The sequence below is a fragment of the Amblyomma maculatum genome, chromosome 1, assembly GCF_055883805.1.
Source record: "Amblyomma maculatum isolate TAMU_Amacu chromosome 1, ASM5588380v1, whole genome shotgun sequence".
NCBI classification, from domain to species: Eukaryota; Metazoa; Arthropoda; class Arachnida; order Ixodida; family Ixodidae; genus Amblyomma; species Amblyomma maculatum.
In genome coordinates, this window is record NC_139344.1 from 203,343,513 (window position 1) to 203,366,872 (window position 23,360).

Sequence of the window (23,360 nt, forward strand, 5' to 3'; positions counted from 1 at the left end):
GATTTTCAACATCTGCCATCGTTTTCGCCAACGTTCTAAGAACGTTGCTTGTTTTTGCGACGCATAGGGATGTCCAATGGCCCAAATTTTCTTCATCACTTTCCCAGTGCGTAGTTCACGACCTACTGTATGGCGTGGTTCATGCGGTCACCGACAGTGGCTGAACCTGCGCCTTTCCTTTCCCGGTAACCACCTATGTAAAGGCTGTAGTAGTTTAGTTTTGGCGCGAAGGGCGTATGTATCCGAAGACACGACAGACAACTGTGTCAGTTTTGACTATTCGCCTAGTGTAGTGCAACATAACACGATTTTGCAAAATTTTTCACATTTATTGACGTCGTTGATATGCCTTACAGAATAATAAACCCAGTGGGGAAAATCTTTACCAATATCTAGAAAAATATGTGTGTACTTCAATTTAAAAGTACGTCATATCATTGAAATGTTCGATACGTAAAGGTTAAGACAAAATGGGTGTTGCAGTGACAAGTCCCTGCCTAGCTTTACAAATGACCTGATGTATTAATCTGTTTATACTTACTATTGCAGCCGCCAAGACCTGGACCAAGCATGGCGTCCTCTCGCTGCCTGACATGGCCAAGTCACCGCGCGAGGCATTAGTCAGAAGATTAGTCAGAAGATTGAAATAAATTGTAACGCAGGTTGATGGCGTGTATTTCTGACCTTGCCACATTGCGTTATATTGCATCCCTTGTCGGGCATGCCGGCTACTGCTGTTAACATTTCCCGTATTTACACAATACGAAATCGAACACTTCAAAGTCCGGAGAGTCTGTCTCTGTGAACGATTGTGAAGACGTCTGGCTTGCTTGCGACTGTTGACTGCCTGATAACACATCAGAAGACTGTGAACCTGATTCATTCTCACTTTGAGACTCTGGTAGTGCGTCAGGTTCTCTTGAGCGCTGAACGCTAACATGGGAACTCTGCCCGGAGGGCACACTTTTGTCAGATAAAGAGCGCTCACAGTTTTCAATATGAATTGAGTAATTGCCATCACATTTGAGACACTGTTCAGCAATTTTGAGCATGTTACTCGTTAATACATTCACGAAGGGATCTGAATAATTCACATTTAATGCTGCTTTACAACTTCTCCAGAAATTTGGGTCGGAACTACGCACAGCAACGTTTTTAATAGCGGTGGCAGACACTACAATGCATTCCTTCACTGTTCGTTGCTGTGCCATCGTCTGCTCGGCGCAGGCGACGGCGCGGTAATCTGGCAATTTACTGCATCGTTGCAACAGGATTGCTTTGAATGAACGAAACAACAAATTCGAGAACAAACGAGCAAGCAATTTTATGTATTTCTGATTTCACTTTCAAATGTCAAAGTCGGCAATAAAGAAAAAAAAAAAAAAAGTTGACGCACTTTGAGGGCAAACAAGAAAAAAAAAAAAAAATGTAAGCGAACATGTGATTGCGTCGTTGCGAAGTGAGTCAATAATATAAAACAAAATTAAAATTAGATGACAGAAGTATGCATTTTATATACTTTCAGTATTTCTCCCATCCACCTCAGTAAGTAGTAACTCTAATTCCCTTTTTTTTTTAATTTTTTTTTTTTTTTTTTTTTTGCGTGTGCGGACTATGCCGCCGCGGCTGCGGACTTCAACCACGTGACTTCAACAGAGCGGCATGGCGCGGCGGTAACATTGCGTTTGTCAGATTCAGTTGCATGCTGTTGTTGTTGTTGTTAGAAGCTAGCTACTGGCGGGAATGAAATGCAACCGATTTTATACTAGGGCATAAAAAGTTGTCTCTTGACAATGGCTGGTGTACTCATTAGCGAGGCGGAGAAGACTTACATCATCCATGGGATACACGTACGTACTGTGCAGTACTTGCAGTACCGTCATACAGTCTGTCCAAAAGACCTGTAGTTCAATTGGTTTAAACATCAAACAATGGATACTAGCATTACTTGACCAGCGTCGCAGGCCACTGTTCCATTGTATTCCAATAGATCCCAGCAAACTGCCATTTTCAGCAACGAAAAGGCAGACGCAGGGGCCAGCAAAGGTCCCCAGCACCGGTATTTGATGCAGTATTATTTTAGCAAAAGCTGATGCTTCATTCTGGTGGCAAAAATATGCATTTACGAACAAAAAGATCGGTTCTAGAACTGCTACCGGTACGGCCTACCACAAACGCAGTCCACTCATTAAGAACTTGGGTTCAATTGAAGCGGTGCTACTCATTTTTTTGCAATACTTAGTTTATAACTGACAGGCGAACATATTACGGGTACAAAATAGAAATTAACCTAACTGCCATTAACAGATTCGTTTCCTTCAGCCTGCCCTTTATAGCAACACTATGCCCTGAACTTCCAAACTTTGAAACCTCTTTGTATCCCCCTTGAAATCTATTCACTCGAGGTATTTGACGACATATTTTGTTTGAAGTAATTGTTTAAACGCTGTATACGCCCTTTTATTATCGCCTTTCTAACCAAAAATGCCCGTTTTCAACGCGGACTTTTTTTATTGCTATTTTTTTTTTTCAATTAAGTGCTCTTTTATTTTTTTGCTCTCTCTCAGTTCGATGGAAGTAATTGTGCATAAGAGGCATCAGTAGCGATGATAACTTCCCTATTTCACACATATATCATCTCCAAAGTGTGATTCAGTAGGTGATTGAAATAAGTTTAGTGCAACCTTTCTACTGTTTGCAGGAAGACCTGCGGTGTGATGGTCGCTGCTGCTTAGAGTACCGATTCCTGGAACTTGAGACTGGTGTCGTGTCCAACTGTAGTGGTTCGTCACATGTGCGGCTGGTAAGTGTTGTAGTTGTTAATTGCTACAGCGTGTTAAAATTACAAGAATTACATGCGTCTTTATACTGATTGCAACTTTGTCATGGCTTATGGGTTGTTTAAAGGGACTGTGACATTGTTTGCATATTGAAGTTTTGTGTTTTAGTAATGCTGGAGCCCATTGTTATTTTCTGAGCATAAGGATGTTCTGTATTATATGGATTCTATACTACATATATTTTTCTAGTTTGAGTGTCATGGATGCATTCATTAGTCCAGAATTGGTTGCTAAAAGTAGCCACAAAACTCCTACCACTGACTGCAACCACATGCTTTTTGGTATGCAACAAACTAATGTCTGCTGCCCTGTTATCTGGAATGTGGAACATGATAAGCTGCTCACACACCACAAACATCAAGCGTTTTCAATCCATAAATGCAGCCTAGATACATTCATAAAATTTATAAGCATGGACACTGAACTGTGTGCCGTTCTTTACAGACAGCACAGCTTAGCGTGCCATGTGAGTGACATCACACATGGAACTCTCATGGCTGCAGCTGTTCACTGGCCTCGGGCACCTACCACAGTCTCCTCATTTGTTTGCTCATATTTCTATGTAGCATGTTACATTGACTGCCTACAATACGTGAGGATAATCACTAAAAAAAAGTGCGCTCACAGGAGTGCGGCAGTCACACAAACCCAGCAAGAAAAATTTAGTAGTGATGCCCAAATGTTAAACTTCCATGACCTGTTTTTTCAAGATGTAGAAGCTGGCAAGAAAGCCGATGTACCTTCATTTCTTCAGGTTTTGCTCCTGTCCATTTCCAAATATGAGTGTTTGATATCCAGGCAGTCTTGTAAAGGAATCGTACCACTTTCAAGCTTGAAGGTGGCATTAACATATTGCCCTTAAAATGCATGGTAAGGTGACAAAGTAGGCATTCAGTGTCTGTACCTTTGTTATCAACTAATGGTGTGTATTGGTTACAGTATGTACCGCGAGCAGTATGTGGGTGCCAGTTGTGAGTGAGAGCAGTGCCTGCACAAATCGTGCATGGAACGTTACTTGCAGTGCACACTAGGCTGTGCTATCTGTACAGCTCGACGTATGTTCACATGCTGAAGTGTCATGACTGTAAAAGCCATCATAACTGTTGGTGATTACATGGCAGCCTCATGAAAGAAGGTTAGGTTACACGCAACATGAATATCCCAAAAGTAGAAGATTGGACAGCTGCCATCATAGCACAGTTGACAGAGCACTGTATACAACATACAGAAACCAGATCCCACTGGCAGCATGTGGTTGTTTTTTCTACTTTCCAATAATTATCTTTCAGTCATAAAATGATTACACTACAAACTTCTCATTGATAAACACAAGAAATTGAAAAAAAAATTAGCTGTGGTTTATATTGTGGTCAAACCAGGAGTTACACAAGAGCTATCTGCATGGCTTCGCTTAGGTTCACAAAGTAAAGACATGGCTTTTGCGCATAGTAGTTTACTCTATGGTTTCAGCTTTATTTATGCCATAGGGGGCACTTCACCACTGAAATGCGATGAGGCAAAAGCCTTTATCGTGTGGTGGTCGAAGCCCCCCCCACTATGGCACCTCTTTCTCTCTGTTTTTCACTCCCACCTTCGCGATGGTGCGACAGCATAAGCTACCAGCCAACATATAAAGTCCCGCTTTAACCGAGCCATATGAACGTGCCGTGCCTGCATGGCCTAGGGATAACGTTAATGCAAGTGTTTTGGCAGGCTGATTGCGATATCACCCTCCCATATGAAAGGAGAGGCCCGAGTTGGCAGCTCCTGCCAAACATAATTTCAGGAAGCCCTATACGTCCAGTTAGTGCTCGACCATGTCAGCTGTCAGCTACTGCCTCTCATGACTTCTTCTTGTTCTTCTTCTTCTTCTTTCTTCGCTCTTCGGACAGGCAACGGATAGGCACGGCGAAATGGCGAGACTGTGGCCAGTGTAGCTCTTGCTACAAAAATTAGCCATGGTTTAGCTTGTGTTCAAACCTGGAGTTACGCGACAGCAATCTGCATGGTTACGCTTAGGTTCGACTTGAACATAAAGACATGGCTTTTGCATATTGTAGTTTACTCTATGGTTTCAGCTTTATTTATGCTATAGGGAAATCATTTCACGTATGAGCACTTCTCTTGTCTCTCGTCTTTGACCATCCTCATTCTTCTCTTCTTCTTTTTCTTCTTTTCCTTCTTTTTTTTTTCTTTTCTTCTTCGTTGTTCGCTCTTCGTACCGGTACAGACTGGCACGGCGAAATGGCGAGACTGTGGCCAATGTAGCTCGCTGCAAAAATGAGAAAAATTTCTCTAAGGTTTTATTGGTTTTGTTGGCTATTGACTTCCTTAATATGTACGTCTTAACGAGCCCCTCACTTCCATACCCTCTGCTCAAAAGCTTAACTAGGGCCCTGGTTCTGGCAGTTTTGACACCATAGGTAGAGTAAGAGGTTTTGGCTCACAACTGCCACCCTCACTGTTCAGTCATGTCCCATGTGGCACTTGCGGTAATACAGATGTTCCATGTCCGCAGGTCCACCTTTAAGGGTATGACGAGACAGTGTTAATGGCTCGTGTCTGTGACTCCCCTTGTGGTACCTTGCTTGAATGCATGCACTTTGCTACTTACTTAATCACTTATCCCTTTATTTTATGCATCTATATTCTCACACATACTCATTGGGCATACAGTCGTAAGCTACCACATCATATGAAAGACCATGTGACAAATATAAAGCCCCATTTTAAGCAAGCCGTACGGACATGCCTGTGTGGCCTAGGGGTAGAGTGCCTGACTCGAGATCCAAGGGTCCCACGGGGTTTGATTCTAACTTCACCCTCCCATCTCAAAGGATGCTGTCGAAGCTGCCAACTAAGCCATATCATGTGGTCTCGTGACCTCGTACAACCCACTGAGCGATCAGTGCTCAACCAAGGTCATCTGCCAATACCATCTGCAAGAGGCATGCTCGTGATTTTTTGTTCACAATGGCAACAGCACTGACAGTACCGGCATCTAATTTGCCAGAGAACCTGGCCTTTGATGCTTATACCCATTGTTTACAACTTTCCAGTATTGTGGGAGATGTATGCAAAGTGCACATACATGGTGTTGTGCTGCCAGTGACCATGATCAAAGGTCTTGGGTCCCAGGCCAGCAAGCTTTCACCAAGGAATGGTTATAATTGTTTTCTAAAAAATAAGCCACACCAACAATTTCGCATTTTGAAAAGATGTGCTTTGATAGTTGAGGAATAAACTGCAATGAGTAGTTTTAAGGTGAAAGCCTTTAAAGGCTCATGGTCATGTCCATGATCGTGTCCGTCCATCCATAACGCTTTCGTGACATGAGAAGCGGTAGCTGGCAGCTGAGATGGCCGAGCACGAACTGGACATAGGGCTTTGGCATTACGCTGCCAACGCGGGCCTTTCCTTTCATATAGGAGGGTGATATCAGAATCAGCCTGCCAAGGCTCTTGCATTCACGTTACCCCTAGGTCATGCAGGCACATTCATACGGCTCGGTTAAAGCGGGGCTTTATATGTTGGCTGGTAGTTTACGCTATTGCATCATACCGATCCAGGCGTCCGTGTGGCACCTTTCATTTGGCGCTTCCTCAACGCCGCACCACACAGCATTAGAAGCAGACGCAGTACAGCAGGCATCAGCGGTGTTTCAAATTGGTTTACAGGAAAGAAAAGGCGAAGTATCAGCCACAATTCTCCGCGGACACCTTAACTGTGCCTTAAGGAAAATGAGGAAGGTGGAAGTGAAAACGGAGAGAAAGAGGTGTCATAGTGGAGGGCTTTGGACCACCCCGCAATAGATGCTTTCGCCTCATTGCAGTTTAGTGATCCAAAGTGCCCCTAAAATTTCTATGTTCGATTATCGGGTATAGGGACACCTATAGGTGAAAGGGATGTCATGTTACTTTATAAAGTGTTTATCTTAACCGAGCAACTGTCATCATTTGGAAAACTTTTTTTTTTTTTTCCACAGGCAAACACTGATATCTTGGTTGGAATTAAGGCTGAACTTGATGAACCTTATCCTACTGCACCTGGGAAAGGCCGTATTGAATTCTTCGTTGACTGGTAGGTTGGAGAATGCAGCTTGCATTCTTTTTTTCGTGTACTATCGTGATTCACGAGTAGTGTGGTGTCGGGGTGGGAACAGCAATCAAGTGGACGATACGATACGGAGTTGAGAAGAAAAAATGAAAAGAGCTTTATACAGCTATTTAAATCAGTAACAAAGAACTCTGAGGGCAGGACAGCAGCCTGCCTCCGTTGCGAGCTTCTCGAGCAATCTCTGTCATTTCGCAACACACTCTCGCGTCTTTCTCTCATCAGGCCCCGCCCACGCAGTCACAAATCAATTTCAGGCCGTAGACGGTCCAGATGCAGCTGCAAGTCCCAAGGTCGCAGGGATGGTGCCACAGTTCCCGGGACCCATCTCGAAGCCGATGGCAACAAGCGTCCGATAGTCGGCCGCGCATCCAGGCCTGTGCATACTGGAGCAGCACGCTGGTTCCTTCTCTCCCGCTTGCCGAGGTCACATTCCTCCCAAAACCGCAAACGCAGGGGGAATAGAGCAGCGTCCATCCCGCGACACGGCGGCGCCACACAACCCGGTGGCGCGGTGAAGCTTGCCGACCTTAATGCCCGAGGGCTTTAGCCGGCCTGGCACAACAGCACCACCGCCGCCAGACAATGCTCTGGACGATGATCTGCTCACACGCAGCTCAGCTGGTTAGGCGTGCCGAAAAGTCTTCTCCCTTGCAGTGTTCTGCTCCCGTAACGACGAAGAAGCGCAGCCACTGGTCACCAACGGGAGACGTTCGGCCTCCGGTCTTTCTTTGAGGCTAGCTTGACGGGACAACAGGCCTCAAGCCACACTCAAGAACAAATGCCATTCAAAAATCACTCATCCCGCCAGACCAAGATATGCAAAACTGCGAGTGTATACAAAAACCCGCGTACATCTGATATGAAAATTTAATTTTCCCAACGAACACAAGGTGCACATCAAATAAGTTCTGGTCTGAACTCTTCCAGGGCGTATGGCCACGCTCGTAGTGCACTAAGAGCTAAGAATGCGCTGTTCTCTGCTTCTCGGAAGGTATCTGGTAAGGGAGGGACAACTGATCTTGCCGAAGCAGGCTTTGAATTTGGCCCCAATAATAACCCGAATGAACCAAAATACCGTCAAGACGCGCCATTCTGTCTCCTTGGCCAAAAGTAAATGCGCTTAGGTTAAGCGGCTCACACACAAACGTCACTCAAAAGAATAAAACGCACAACGATCACCTCAACTTGAGGAAAGAACTAACATATACGCTCTAACGCAATGCAAAAAAAATAAAGCAGCCTTTCAATGAAGCGCTTTTCATAAAACAAACTTTCAACTCTTTCCCATTCATCCAATTTCTTAAAAGTGCCAAGACAATGTCAACAAAATACAAATCCATTGGTGTTTTTTTTTTTTTCTTCTTTTGTAAGCTGCAAATACAACTACGAGGTAAGATACAACAAAGTTTACACTGTCTCTCTCGCAGAGAAAACCTTAACTTTCGTGGATTTAGCATTGCGCTTCGCTCAGCTTTCCTTCAGTCGCGCCCGTCTGGGTCGCGTTACGAGTACTTCTACTGGATTCCCGAGGAGGCAACGAACAGTAGAGCTAGTCCTGCCTTCGCCCTTCGGAGATCCTCGGCTCTTCACTGAAACGCCGTGACAGCTTAGATCTGACAGGTGCGGACAGTATCCTCCACATGAAAACGAGCCCTGAATTAAGCGACAAGCTGTTCTTTGCTCTCGTCCCAATTCAGTTGCTTTTCCAGCCCCACGAAATGAACGTATCCCGAAAGATAACCCCTTTAGTTAAAGACGTACTTTTCCTTTCCAGAGTCTGCAAGAAATTTGCCTAGATGAGCGGTCCTTACTAACAGATCCTCGTGCATGCAGACGTGAAATATAGCATGATCTGGCACCTCCTAATCTCCAAGGCAGCCCTGTCATTTTTCTTTTTGACATTGTGCCAAGACGGCACTCTGTCTTTTCCTGCAGGATGGTTACCCTTAGAGAACTTCGCATCTGCTCTGGTTCGAAAATTTCTCTCTCCTTGTCCATTGCGGTCAATAGCTGACGCATCCGCATAGGTCGTCTGAGCGAAAACTGCGTCCGTTTGTTTTCGAAGCTCTTCGCGGTAAGGCTTTTCCTTTGGCGCTCAATTCACCACTTTGTTATCTCCGAAAAACAACCGTTCTTGATCACCAATCTTAGTTGATTCCGTTACCGTAACAGTTAGGCATCTGCCCTTAAGCGTTCCACTTAGGTCGTCTTCCTCCTCAACGCTCTGCTCTAGCCTGTGCAGAATAACAATCTTTGGCTTCTCGCCCTCCGCTGCTGCGCGGTTCAGCACCGACTTGCTGTTACTCTCTACATATCCAGCAGTGTCAGACTGGCAATGTTCAACGTGTGCAAACCTATTGCCTTGTATGCCATTTGCATTGTTCTCGAAGCAGAGCGTCAACTTTACCGAATCCAGAGAGGGAACATCTGACGACTCAGTTTGCACAATAAGCTGCTTCTTATTCTCGTCAGTTTGCGTTCAATCTCCTACTTCCACAGTAAATTGCTCTAGCACTGGAAGCCGCTCGTGTGAGCGTTCCTATGCGTCACAGTGCTTAACTTTCGTGGATTCTGCAAGATGAAATAGGAGTTAGCACTGAGCTAATCTGCTGTTCTCCCTTCTCCGCACTAATGGATGCTGGTTGGATTTCAGGAATCACAGTTGGTTCCCTGTTTTCGGGGGTTCTGCGGTTCGTGTCCGCAAGATGCCCCTGACTGACTGAGGGAACGGTTTGGTGTTTGCTCATCCACTTGAGCACAATCAAGTTTTCGTGACAGCTCTCGTGCTCTGGAGTTCGTAAGTGCCATACCAGCGAAACCTGTAGCGAAGGAAAGACCCCTTTTCACTCCATAGCTGTTCAGATTTATTCAAGAAAAGGTATGGCAAATATCTTGGCAAGTTAGCACTCACTGCTGCTTCCTTACATAGTTGGCCAAATGGTTCTTCTACGGTTACCTTGGCAATAGGTAAGCGCACGCTTTTGTCTTCTGCGACTTGCCTAATCCAGGCACATTCGCCGGTATAGTCAGTGGGGGAAACACAGGAAAGGTGCGCAATGTCCATGGTTGCGGCGGTATCGCGCAGCGCCTTAGATTTCTTCCCGTTTACCAATACCTCCTGCATGCACGGTTCTAGCAGCTGAATATTTTCATCCGACTCACGTATGCTAGCGTACACAACCTTCCGCTGCTTGCAGTTGGAAAAGATGTGACCCTCTCTTTTGCAATTATAGCATATTAGGGGTCGTCGCCTTTCGAACACGCGCGAGTCACCTCGTCTTTTAGCTCCCGTGGTTCGGTAGACTTTGGTGCCTCCGGTTCTTTTTCGATATCTACGCGTTCCGGTCTCGCATCCTCTTTCCGGTAATCTTGGCGTGGCAGTTGAAATCTTTGCTTGGGGACATTCTTTGAAAAGAAATCTTTTCCTGGCCGTTTACCGCAAGCTATTCTGCTCTGCAGATTCCTACGTACGTAGTATTCTTCTGCCAGCTGGGCTGCCTTGTCTAGGCTGGTTTCTGTAGGCCTGTCTAACAGCCATAGCCTCAAATCTTCTGGGATCACACTGTAATATTGCTTCAATGCAATAAACTCTAGCACCTTGTCGTGATCGTTGTACACTTAGCACTCTTAAGCCACTCTGTTAAGTTGGCTTTTAGCCTGTAAGCAAAGTCCGTGTTTCTCCTCGCTTTTCTTTCTCTGACGGAACCGCTGTCGAAATGCCTCAGCAGAGAGCCGATATTTCTGAAGTAGCGCACTCTTTACTTTGTCATAATCGTCGCTATCACTATCTGAGAGACGCGCCACAGCTTCAGCCGCCTCGCTGGAAAGGAAAGGAAGCAACCTCTCTGCCCAAGCACACTTATCGATATGCAACTTTCTGCATGCACGCTTGAAATTTACCAGGAAAAGTGCAATATCGTCCCCTATTCTGTACATTGGAACAGAATCCTTCAGTGTGTGTCTCACCTGTTCTCCGGCCAAGGATACAGGCTAGAACGCGCCATGTCCGTACGGCTTGAAGCGTTTTCAAGATCCTTCATTTTTAGAGCATGCTCACGGGCCTCCCGTTTTTTCCGTGCCTCTCGCTGCTTTTGTCTTTTCTTCTCCTCGCGGAGCTCTTGCTTTTCCTGTTCCTCTTTCTCTCTTCGTTCTACAATTGTTTCCCAAGCCTCTCGGCCTCCTCAATCGTCACTGCCTCCCGACTCATAACCTCCAGAATATATTTTTTTTTCGCTTTGCAGAACCCAGCGAAATTCCCAACTCATCGCAAACTTCGAGAAATTGCCATACCTTGAACTTCTCCATCCTGGTTTTACACCGTGTGTTGTCAAACCGCCTGTGCACTTTGGCGAAAACACAACAAACTCAAAATTCCCTGATACTCATTTCCCTGAAAATCACAATCCCTCCTAACGATTTCCTTTGCTAGAGAGGTCTGGCGAAATGCGAGGTGAATCTCAGGCACTCACCCTGTCGAAGTAGCTAGTGGCCATCAGTCCCGTTTATACAGCTATTTACATCGGGAACAAAGAACTCTGAGAGCAGGATGGCAGCCTGCCTCCGTTGAGAGCTTCTCGAGCAATCTCTCAGTCGCTTCGCAACACACTCGTGTTCGAAAACACTCTCGCGTCTTTTTCTCGTCAGGCCCCGCCCACGCAGTCACAAATCAGTCAGGCCGTAGGCGGTTCAGATGCAGCTGCAGGTCCCAAGGTCACAGGAATGGTGCCACAGGTCCCGGAACCCATCTCGAAGCCGATGGCAACAAGCGTCCGATGGTCAGCCGCACATCCAGGCCTGCGCATACTGGAGCAGCACGCTGGTTCCTTCTCTCCCGCTTGCCGAGGTCGCGTTCCTTCCGAAACCGCAAACGCAGGGGAAATAGAGCAGCGTCCATCCCGCGACACGGCGGCACCACACAACCTGGTGGCGCGGTGAAGCTTGGCCGGCCTTAATGCCCGAGGGCTTTAGCCGGCCTGGCACAGCAGTACTAACGTTCCAAGAAACAACTGCTGCTACGCTGCTAAAAACATGATGGTATATCCCTGTATTCATGTACACATCTTACCTTCCACTCCGAATAAAATAATCAGCCCATCAAGAGCAGAAATGGAAAAAAAAATTATTGGCATTAGTATTGGCTTCTTTATTCATTTGTTAATAGCTTAAGGTGACTAATTTGATAACACGGATTAATACTGTTGATATTTCGAATCAGTTGAAGCTTTTTTTAAGGCAGTTGGTATCAACAGGACTGTTTATTCAAATAAATCAGAAGCTTGAACCAAGTTAGTTTGAATTAAAAACAGCTCATTGTGGCTAGGGAATTATGCACCCGATTGGCTGCAGTTTATTGTTGCATGATTGTGCATTGCTTACATGTTTAACCGTTACAACAGACTCACATAATCTGCAAAAACAAGTCTGATGTATTCAGAAAACTCTTTGTGCGAACCATTCAAATTTCTATTTGTTGTTTTCTTTAACAGCTGCTGGCATGCGGCCTTATCACTGTGATTGTAGAATATGGATCGATTATGTGCTGTTTGTTTGTTCATGCTCGTTGTCGCAAAACGCGGCTTTATCATTTTCTTTGTCGGGGAAGATGTGCCGACGCGTATCTCGAAGTATTCTAGCCACGCACATGTGTTTCTACATTGTTCCAGGTTATGCTAGTCACTGTTTTCAGTTTTATCTAAATGTTTCTTCACCGCCTTTAAATTGAGCACTGACAAGCAAAATGGGCATTCTCTGTTCGGCAACCAGCAAGCATGCTTGCTGCTATCGCCAATAGCTTAGTGCTTGTGCGGGCACAAGTCAGCCCGATAAAGAATTCATTCCAGTGCTACACCTGTCTGTTCATTTGTGGCCTACGGCATTGTCACCACCACGTGACATCTGGTAGAGGCGCTGAATTGCTCCAACGTGCAATACCCCCGAAGATGCCTCAAGACCAGAAACCACCCTTGGTCTTCGTGCAGTCCCAGGAGCCCCCCCCCCCCCCATCTTTTAAGGACTGCCCAGTAAAGATGTGGAAGACTGGATGGACCTCCTTGACTGCGTGGTGTTATTCAAATCTTGGAATTACTCAATAAAGCTCAGGCAAGTTTACTTCACACTTCAGGGACCTGTGAAAACTTAGTTTGAAAACCATGAGAGTTCTTTAACGGATTGAGATGCATTCAAGCAGGAGCTCTTGAAGACCTTCACCAGTGTATTCAGGAAAGAAAAAGCACAGGCCCTTCTCCAATTAAGGAATCAACACCCCAATGAACCGATCCTGGCATATGTTGATGAAATGAAGTGCTTCTTTCGCCGGGCTTACCCTAACATGACCAAAGTGGGCAAATTGAAATTTTTGATGCAAGGCGTTAAACAGTTCGTTTTTGCTGGCCTTGTCAGAGATCCGCTGAAAACCGTGGCCCAATTTGAACTGGAAGCATCCACCATGGAAAGGACTATGCACGCCCGCATGCACCAGTACAGCTGACCCCTTGAAGCTGTGTACGCAAACCCCTACAATGCTCATGTGCAAGCGGAGACAGCCTGCGAGACAGCCTGTGAGACATTATTCTTGAGGTGGTCCGAGAAGAACTGTTTTTGCTGCTGCCATCATCACAGCAGCCCCAGTAGTGACGCCTTTTTTTTTTTTCTTTTCTTTTTGTTTTAGCGGGTTTATTTTTTGCTTCATTTGTGCATAAAGCTATCGTAAAATTCTGAATAAGCGCCCCCACTAATTTCACTGCTAATTTCACATTTCTGCGCCATCCCGGGAAAGTGCCCCCCTCTCTCACTTGCTGCACCTCCTGCCTTCCTACCCTTAGCATGCAGCTCATTCAGGCAGCACTTTCAGCCCCATCCAGTCCCATAGAAACATCACAAACAAAAACGGCACCCCCCTAGGTGTTGTGTAGGCAAATCATTGCTGACGGCTGACATTGGATGACCATTGAGAGCGATACATCCTATGTACGCGGCTCAAAGAGCATATGACCGCTGTCTAGGCGGGAGCTGGTGACGAAACGAAAGACATTCGCTAACATGTTTAAACAGCATGCTGTGTGGAAAACGTCACTGGTGAGTGCTGATCAGTTTGCATTGGTGGCGGTGGCGCAGCGAGAACACACTGTGTAGCAGCTCGCCGACGCCTCGACGCACGCTTCTCAGCCCAGTTGCTCCGATCAGAGACAAATAAAATTTTTAATCCATGTGCACTGCATTCAATTTTTTGGTGGCGGGAAATTTTGTCGTCATCCTAAATTTCTTTGGTGATGAAAGTATGACAGAAACCCCAGTGGGTGTGAGTGGATTTCAGAATGAGTAAACCGCCTCTCATAGTGTAGAGGTTTGAAAGCCGTTAATCATCAATAATGCATGCTTTTCTTGGGTTATGTGGCAGACATTTTTTTCTGTCTTACCATGTATAAGCAGTGTAGGAGCTTTTGCATCATTAAATGCATGGTTTAACCCTCTGGTAATTATTTGTTTCAGTACTGCTAATGCAGACCCTGAATTTGAAGGTAGAGGTGGCGAGGAAGTTGCCACCAAGATCAAATCAGCCTTGGCTCAAGCTTTTGGCTCTCCAAAATGCCTTGACCTGAAATCTTTGGCAGTTATTCCTGGTCAGCAAGTATGGGTCTTGTATGTGGATGTGTTGGTAAGTGACTTTGAGTTCAAAAATGAGAAAGGAAACACTGACAAGCTGAGTGAAATACAGAGGAAATTACTTGTGTCAGATTTGCTTATATGCCTGAACCTAATGGTGATACAGATAATGAAGGAAAACTAGGTTACCGTGCCACAGTTTCTTACTCCCATAAATAAAGTGAGCAAGGAAATAGTTTTTGGTAAACAAATGACTTAGTAGCTTAGTGATAACCATTTAGAGCATCAGAGAGTATATAGACTTAAGAACAAAGCAGTTGCAGCATAAATGACAAGAAATTGCCCTGTTTCACGTTTATTAGATCACTTTGAAAATAGACTTTTCCAGTATTTCCGCCGTGCCACCGAGCGGCCGTGCAAAGCCCCCTGGGAAAACGCAGCGGTACCATGCTCGCGCCTCTCCAACTCTGCCGGTCCTCAGGCGAACCTTTCTTTGCCACCTTGCCGCCATTGCTGTGCTGCTGCTTCCCGCTGTTTTCTGTTAATTATGTTGTGCCCACCATTCTTTTGGATCACGTTGCACAATTAGGTGTTGCATTCTAAATCCATGGGTCATCAGCCGGCACGAAAAGACCGGTGTTCACCCACTGCAGCTTTCTGTGGCGGCACCCTCATGCGCAGTCAGTGCGGAAGCAACCTTTCTCCTCTCCATGCCGACGTGTTCATCTGCTTGGATGTCGCTGCCCTCCCTGTAGAAGGCGCAGCTCGTTGCCATGGTTACGGCACGTCCGCTGTAGCGGCGTGTGCAGCGCACGCCGACCTTGACTTTATATGGCGTAGTGAAGCTTTCGCTTCAAAAGTCACAACAAAATTGCACAAAGACAAGCAGCTAACCATCGAAGCAATCCGGTGCTTGCTGCATTTTGCAAGGAAGCATCAACAACGTGCACGAGAAGACGCACGATGGCAGGAAGCAGTGGCAACACCGTGCCAACACGTTTGCCAGCAGCCGATGCGGGAGGCGATCACTCTGTTCTCCCATCAGGCTTCGCGCAGATCCGCCAGGGGTTGGCACGGCACTGCAATTGCGGAAAGGTCTATTGTCTACTGTCGCATTTCTGCAAGGGCATTTTGTTCGCAGTTTTTTTGTTGGCCTTGTTTCATTATGGCTATGTGTATATATGCTCATGGCATTTTCTCCACTCAGGGCTAGTTGTACAGTTATTTTGCATGAAAAGGCTAGTTTGTGAAGAATCATGATCATGCTCGTGGAGTTATCTATCACTGGTGGAAATGTTTATAAACATGAATGTACCTTAGGCACAATTCCTCACTTCTAAAGGGTCCTTGACTAGGTTTCGGACATTTTAAATAAATAAACGAACAGTGTAGATGAAGAAGTTGTTTTTTTTTAGATATTAGAGCCAAATGTGCCTTTATTGATGTCAAAAATTCGAACCAAAGTCCACTTGGGCTCCCTCTCAATATGACCACTCTCCTTATCCACACATGCATGACTATGAGTAGTCTATCATCCTGATAGGTGGCGCACGTTCCTGGCATCTGGCCACCTGTGCTCTGAGGCTGCGCTTTACTGTGCCATCGGTTTTAAAGGGCCAGTTAACTGACTTTTAAAACAATTATTTCTTGCGTCATTCGAAAGCTGTATCCCCAAATTTGCAAATACCAGTCTGTGGAACTGAGAAGCACAGCAGAACAACTTATATCTTAATTTTACAATACAGTAGCCTTGTTTTCTTTGTTATGCAGCATCTGCATAACCTGACATCATGGACACGACATGCAGTTAGTATAGTAACTCTATACAACTCTGGTCTGCCTTCTAGGTCGCTTGCAGAGCATGACATTAACCCTTTCGCTGTCACGAATGTACCGGTACGTTTTCGCTCTTTCCCTTCACTGTGTCACTGATGTACTGGTACATTCTCTATTGTCGTTGAAAACTTCGCACCTGAACGCGAAGCTGGCGCACTTGGACAGGCTGCGCCATCTGTAACATCTTTCTACAAGTTCGTATTTTCGCCCCGCGTTGTGTTGGTATGTGTATACTGAAAAGTATGGAGCGACCGTGCCCACCCCCGCCACTTGCTTTGCTGGGAGGCACGGTCCTTCGCGCTCGCTACTCTGTTGCGCTAAGTGATCATGCGGCGCACGCGTTTCACGGTGTGTGCGTGCGTTTACGGTTCAAGGGTTGTTCTGCCATCTGCTGCAGGTTTGCAGGTTTTTATTTTTATTCTGTTGGCGTGTCTGCTACGACGCGTCACGTCGCGCCGTTGCCTCTGCAATAGGTCGACACATGACTCGATCACTGCTTTCGCTCTCTCTTGCCGCGCCCTTGCTTGCGCGTAATTCCGTCTCCTCAACGGTTGGGTCCCGCAACTTCTTTCTCCTCACTGGTTGCCTCTCAGCGGCTTAAACGGCGATTGGTACCGAGAGGTGTCTGTGAACACAACCTAAAGGTAACATACACTCACTGAAGGCAGGAAATGATTACGGTGAAGGTAATTGATTAGTGTTACCATTGTCATGCCATCACCTCGTGGTTCTGTTTACAGCTGGTTTTGCGGCTGTTAATAAAAATACTACATATTGTAACTTAAAGGGGAACACTCCACAGGAATGAGCTTGGTAGCTTATTTTAATGTTGCGGTAAAGAAAGAATAAAAAAGAAGAAAAAAGTTAAAATTACAGGATTCGAACACAGGTTTGAATAGCTTAGGGCTGAGGTAAATAGTGTAAATTCATTGCGCCACTGAAGCAACGAGTACAGCAAGCTTTAAGCCCGCTATTATTCTTTTTTACAATATTTCCACTATATGTTGCCAGGTTGAGGGAACGGAATCATGCCTTGCTAGCGGCTAGCAGCAGCAAAGCAAGTTGTTTTAGCCCCTTTCCACCTCCCTCCGTCATCTTGATTTCACGAAGTGCCATTTCTCTCCGTTGTGCGGGCCACTGGATGTGCGCCCTCCGTGCGTGCGGTTACTTTCGGATGGCTGTCCGCACGAAACCTTTTGATTACGGACTGGAGCGATGGCTCTTTTCATTATAAATAAGAGCTGAGCTCGGAATCGGACTCTCAAGAAGTGTCGAGCGGTTTTTTTCTTATATTATCCTCATTTATCTAATTTATAATGAGGCTGATGATGATAATTAATAATACCTGCAGAACACTGAAATGTCCATATTCCGATGACTATGTGATTTGTATAGCAATCATAATCGAAAATAAATAGCTGTGCTCGTTCCCTGATATATACTCATTCCCTGAAACCAAGCAGACACTGGGGGTGCGTCACGGCCAGAAACGCCCGACAGCAAAACTAAGACGTGCGTTTATCCATGTTTCCTTTGGCAGCAGGAAAATGTCCGGTGCTATAGCGTGGAAGACAGAAATCCTTGGTGGAGATTTAAGAAACATGTGTTTAGTGATAGATACTAACGCGTCCACTTGGGGAAAAGAGACTTGTGGTTTCCTACGTGGACATAAGCCACCAACCACCGCGGGTTCGAGCGTCGCGCGAGCCGAAACCCCGATCAGCCGTTACCACGCGCACCCTGAAACACCGCAGCGCGCATTCAACCTCCACCGGGAGGAGAGCACTTCGCTGCAAGGACACCCACCTCCAAGTTCACGAAGGAGACGTTTATTGAAACGCCATCCTCCAGCGGCACATGCACACACACACACGCACACACATACAAAATATACAAAACGCACAAGTGACACGGAGTGCGCCGCAAGCACGCAAGGGCGTGCTGTGATCTCTCTCTCGCAGTGACCAGAGGGTTCCTTTGAGAGAAAGTGGGCAACCACCGCAAGGTACGCCTGTCGCGGATCGTTGGATCACGATCGACAGGCTCGAGTTGCGCTCTCAGGTACGACCCGGAGCAGACGAACTCGAGTACACACTGGTCTGCGCGGACAAAGGCCGGCAGACAAGAACAGTAGCGTACGCACCTTACGATGTCTCGGAGGAGTCTCTCTCTGAGCTCCGCTCGGACAGTAGCGCGAGCGCGGCTGTCGAAGCGGTGCCGTGTTCCCGCCAAAAGGCGCCAATGAGAACCACCACTGGAACGCCAGGGCGGAGCTGTGGCCCGAACGACAGTGACAAGTCGTTCGAGCCCCTCTCCGCCGCCTCAGGCGGGAGAAAGGGAACGGGGAGAACAACTGGGAAGCGGGCGGCGGCCGCGCAAAGGGCAGCCGCAGCAAGCCCGAATCCCACATCCTCCTCTCCTTAATTGCCCTCCTACCCATCAGTGAAAGCACGCGGCAGGTCCCCAGCATGAAGAAAAGAATGCTATCTTCACGCAACAAGTCAACTACACTTCAGTTCCAGCAAGAAAGATCTCGAAAAGACAGACACTCAAGAAAGACAAACATTAGCAAGGCGCACAAAAAAGAAATGAACAAGATGACATGAAGAATAATGTACAAAGTTCCGGAGGCTAAGTAACAACGACTATGTACAGAACACAATATTGTACAGAACACAACTATGTACAGAACAGCTATGTACAAACAAAACTATGTACAGAAGTTCCAAAGTTCGTCGGTGCAGCTCAGGGAGCCTGCGGTGACTCACCGCTCGTTGACTTCTGGGTGGCCAACGTTCATCCTTGGCTGCAAACGATCTCGGTCGGTGGTGGTACAGGTTAGGTGCAGGGACAGCGAACACGCGGAAGGGGCCCCGGGTGTGGAAAGTCCGTGACTCCGTGGCGATCCAAGGCGCACATGGGAAGACCGCGCGGGGCCTCCTTTCCACCGCGCTCCGCACACGCCGGCAAACACACATGGCGCGACGTCGTCGCCTCCACGCCCAGGCACGCACACGCACAGCCACTCACACACCAAAGGGTGATGCATACCTTTCGCGGCGAACCTGTCCCGAGCACCTTCGCAACCACGGCGGCCTTGGGTGAAAGGGGCATCGTCCATGCTCCCCATCCCCAAACGGCCCCAACTTCCTTTCCGCACGCACCAGAAAAGCCGCGCGTCGGGACTGCTAATGAGCAACCCTCGCAATTTCAAGAAGAAAGAGGAGAGAAGACGCGCTGTACAAAAGAAGGCACTCACTGTACAATATTTACAAGTTAAGAAGCAAGAATGGAAACAGAAGAAAGCGAAAAATGGGAACAGAGGCACACAAAAAAAAAATAATAATAAAGCACACAGGCTGGAACTGAGCGAGCCAGAAAAGGGGGAGACCAACCTTGCTTCCGGGTAGGGTTGAACGAGCAAGCTCGCTCGGTGAAGCGGTATGCCTTCGGTTGCGGAAAAGGCCCGCCGTCCGGCATCAATCACACAGGTGAACGTCGCCTCACCTTGTACCGGTGCGGGGCACGGCTGCGTTCCACCGCATCGGGTGTGCCTTGGCGCTTGCCTGTGATGACAATGGGCACCAGCGCAAGCTCGTCAGACCGTTACGCATAGGCCTTCAGGTCTGCAATGTAGGCACGGCTGGCTTTCCCCATAGGGGGATTCTCCAGCAATGAGCCCCTGCTTGTTACTGGGGGAAATGCCCCATGAAATCGCAGGTGGCCATCTGCCACGGACGCACACTGTCAGTTGGTTTCGTCATGCCCGGTGGCTTGCCACCCCTCGACTTCTCCATTTGACAGACATGGCAGGAACGGCAACAGCGGAAAATGTCGCGCTTCATGCCGGGCTGCAGTCACCGATTGACTCAGTTTCTTGAAACCTTGGAGCCACTCGGATGACCAGCCAATGGTTTGTCGTGAGAGAACGCAACAGAGCGCCGCTCAGACATTGGGGAATAGCCACTTCAAGTGGTTCATGGACTCATCATCCGTGGCTATGATTTCAGCGCGAGCCCGTCATGGCCCAGCAAACATGAATCCCCGGGGCACGCCGCGACACACGCTGGCTCGTGCCCCCCTGCGCCCGCTCAATACAAGTAGCGTAACGGCGCTGCGCCCGCTGCAATACAAGCAGCGTAACGGCGCTTCGTCTCCCAGAGACCGTCGCTGACATCGCGACAAAACGGGTCATTTTGCTGGACCGTCGTAGCTCTTCATGGCCGAAAACGATCCCAGTCATCTCAAAGGAGAGCCTGGTTTCGTCCCCCCGCAGGTTCGCAGCAAAACTTCCGCTGGCATCGGCGTCTCAGATGTGCTCACAAAGAGCTTTCACCCTCGCCTGCTTTGCGAAGCGCTGCTTACCCGGATAGCGGAATGGGGAACCCGTCTGCGGGCGTCCCCTCCGTGCCGATCTGCGGCTCGTCCGCTGTTTCGCCCCCTTCGCCCGCCGTCCGTAAAGACGCCGCCGCGGGCGAGTGGGGCACGGGATAGCGCGTCAGCTACCACGTTCGTTCTCCCCTGTAGATACTGCACCGAAAAGTCGAAATGCTGTACCAAGAGAGAACGGCGCGCCAGCCGGCTCGCAAGTTCAAGGAGCCGCATCAGCCAACTGAGCGCGCTGTCGGTCCGGTTTCCAGAGGGAGCCCGGCCGACGCCTCGCCGTTCCCCGAACAGAAATGTCTGCAAGTGGGGTACGGGTGCTGTTGTGCGAAGATGCCGGCAGCGGCGGCGTCGCGCACATTGCTTCCGCAACGGCGTAAAGCTGAAACAGCGGAGGCATATGGTCAACGGTCGCACCGCAGGGTGGTCCGAAGAACCATGTAGCGTGTTTCAGTGCCTTTGCCGAGTGCCGCGCAGGGGGCGGCAGGCATGGCGCATGAGCTTGATCGTCAAGGCGACCGGCTCGGCCGATGTGCTGTCCAACGACTCATGGAGCCAAGGACAATTCACGTTGGGCGCCAGTTGTGGTTTCTACGTGGTCATAGGCCACCAACCACCGCGGGTTCGAGCGTCGCGCGAGCCGAAGCCCCGATCAGCCGTCACCACGCGCACACTGAAACACTGCAGCGCGCACTCAACCTCCAAAGGAAGGAGAGCACTGCGCTGCAAGGACACAGACCTCCAAGTTCACAAAGGAGACGTTTATTGAAACGCCATCCTCCAGCGGCACACACACGCACACACGCACACACATATTTACAAACGCACATACGCACACACATATTTACAAACGCACATACACGCACGTACGCACACACATACACATATATACAAAACGCACATACACACACATACGCAGTCACCGTGTCAAGGGAGCGCGCGAGGAGCTAGGCTCCCCTGCGCGCACGAAGTGACACGGAGTGCGCGCCGCAAGCACGCAAGGGCGTGCTGTGATCTCTCTCTCGCAGTAACCAAAGGGTTCCTTTGAGAGAGATTGGGCAACCACCGCAAGGTACGCCTGTCGCGGATCGTTGGATCACGATCGACAGGCTCGAGCTTCGCTCTCAGGTAAGACCCGGAGCAGACGAACTCGAGTACACACTGGTCTGCGCGGACAAAGGCCGGCAGACAAGAACAGTTGCGTACGCACCTTGCGATGTCTCGGAGGAGTCTCTCTCTGAGCTCCGCTCGGACAGTAGCGCGAGCGCGGCTGTCGAAGCGGTGCCGTGTTCCCGCCAAAAGGCGCCAATGAGAACCACCACTGGAACGCCAGGGCGGAGCTGTGGCCCGAACGACAGTGACAAGTCGTTCGAGCCCCTCTCCGCCGCCTCAGGCGGGAGAAAGGGAACGGGGAGAACAACTGGGAAGCGGGCGGCGGCCGCGCAAAGGGCAGCCGCAGCAAGCCCGAATCCCACAGACTGAATCATTTGGTGACACGATACATTGATTTTGGTCAGGTGGGCCATCTTGTTGTATAAAAGCATCAGTCCCTTTCCTGCCTAGCACATGTAGGATGCCCCATCCGCGACGAACAAAAGTGCTTTCTCATACTGAATATTTCCTGTCTATAGAAGCTCCAGAGATGAAGGGAAAAAAGGCGCTATCATCGATGGCTCCTCTTTTCAAGAATATGTGCGCTGAGCAGGATTGTCTAGTTTTGTCTGGGCTCAGTGTTGCAACGATGAAGTTGGCCACGTACCGTCTGCTAGCGTCCGTGATTTTGTCAACTGACACCCAAGTGTAGTGGTCCCAAATTTCATCGTTAATTTTGGCTAGAGTATCCTCGTAGCGCTCTTGCACGTATCTCTTACGGAGGGTTGATTCATCTGGAAGATGCTGCTTGGTGTACTTTTCCAGAAAGCTCCCACGATCACTGTTGATTAGTTTCCACAATGGGATATCTGCTGCCCGAAATGCTTGATACAACTCTTTGGCAAATGACGATTCCTTTGCTGTCAAACTACCGCTGAAAGCCTCCAGTAGGAGCTGCGATGTCTCCTCATTCGTTCGCTTTATGTTTGCAATATGCTTGTTGATAGCAACGTTTTGCACTACATGACATCGCTTCTCACTTGATACTGAGGTTTCACGTGCTTGACAGAAAAGTACAGTTTCATCACTTGAAAAAACATCTCCAAACTACGAAACCCACTGCCCTGCAACAAGCCGTTCTCGATACCTTTTCTTTCGGCATGTCAGTATGAAAAGAAGTGGTGAGCGCTGACGAAGCAAAGGTTGTGAGGCTGCTGAAGTGTGTGTCGCATATTCTGGAAGTGGCAGGCAAAGTATTGGCCATTCTCTGTGGAGGGGTGGGCAGACCGAGTCAACCGAGCGACGAGCAAGCAGTGAGCGTGCGAGTGTGTAAGCCTTGCACACATTAAGGCAATGATATCTGGCTGGAAGGAGTGCATTGAGGCGATAGCCCCGGCTGAATGGCGCCGATTCAGGTGTTTTGTTATGCTTAAGGAGGTTGCTCCAGTTACAGGAAAACGAGGAAAACATTCGGTGACACCCACGCCTTTT

General features: G+C 48.0%; 1 protein-coding gene across 1 annotated transcript in view; it reads left to right on the plus strand.

Moving 5' to 3' along the window:
- Window positions 1-1,626: 1,626 nt before the first annotated feature.
- The window catches only part of LOC146205386 (exosome complex component RRP42-like), a 38,808-nt gene continuing 17,074 nt past the window's right edge, over window positions 1,627-23,360 (plus strand). Inside the window, exons 1-4 of the mRNA XM_084590054.1 lie at window positions 1,627-1,850; window positions 2,702-2,803; window positions 6,826-6,920; window positions 14,445-14,610. Coding sequence (XP_084446180.1) covers window positions 1,794-1,850; window positions 2,702-2,803; window positions 6,826-6,920; window positions 14,445-14,610 — 420 coding nt within the window. The 5' untranslated portion in view covers window positions 1,627-1,793. The remainder of the gene's footprint in view (window positions 1,851-2,701; window positions 2,804-6,825; window positions 6,921-14,444; window positions 14,611-23,360) is intronic.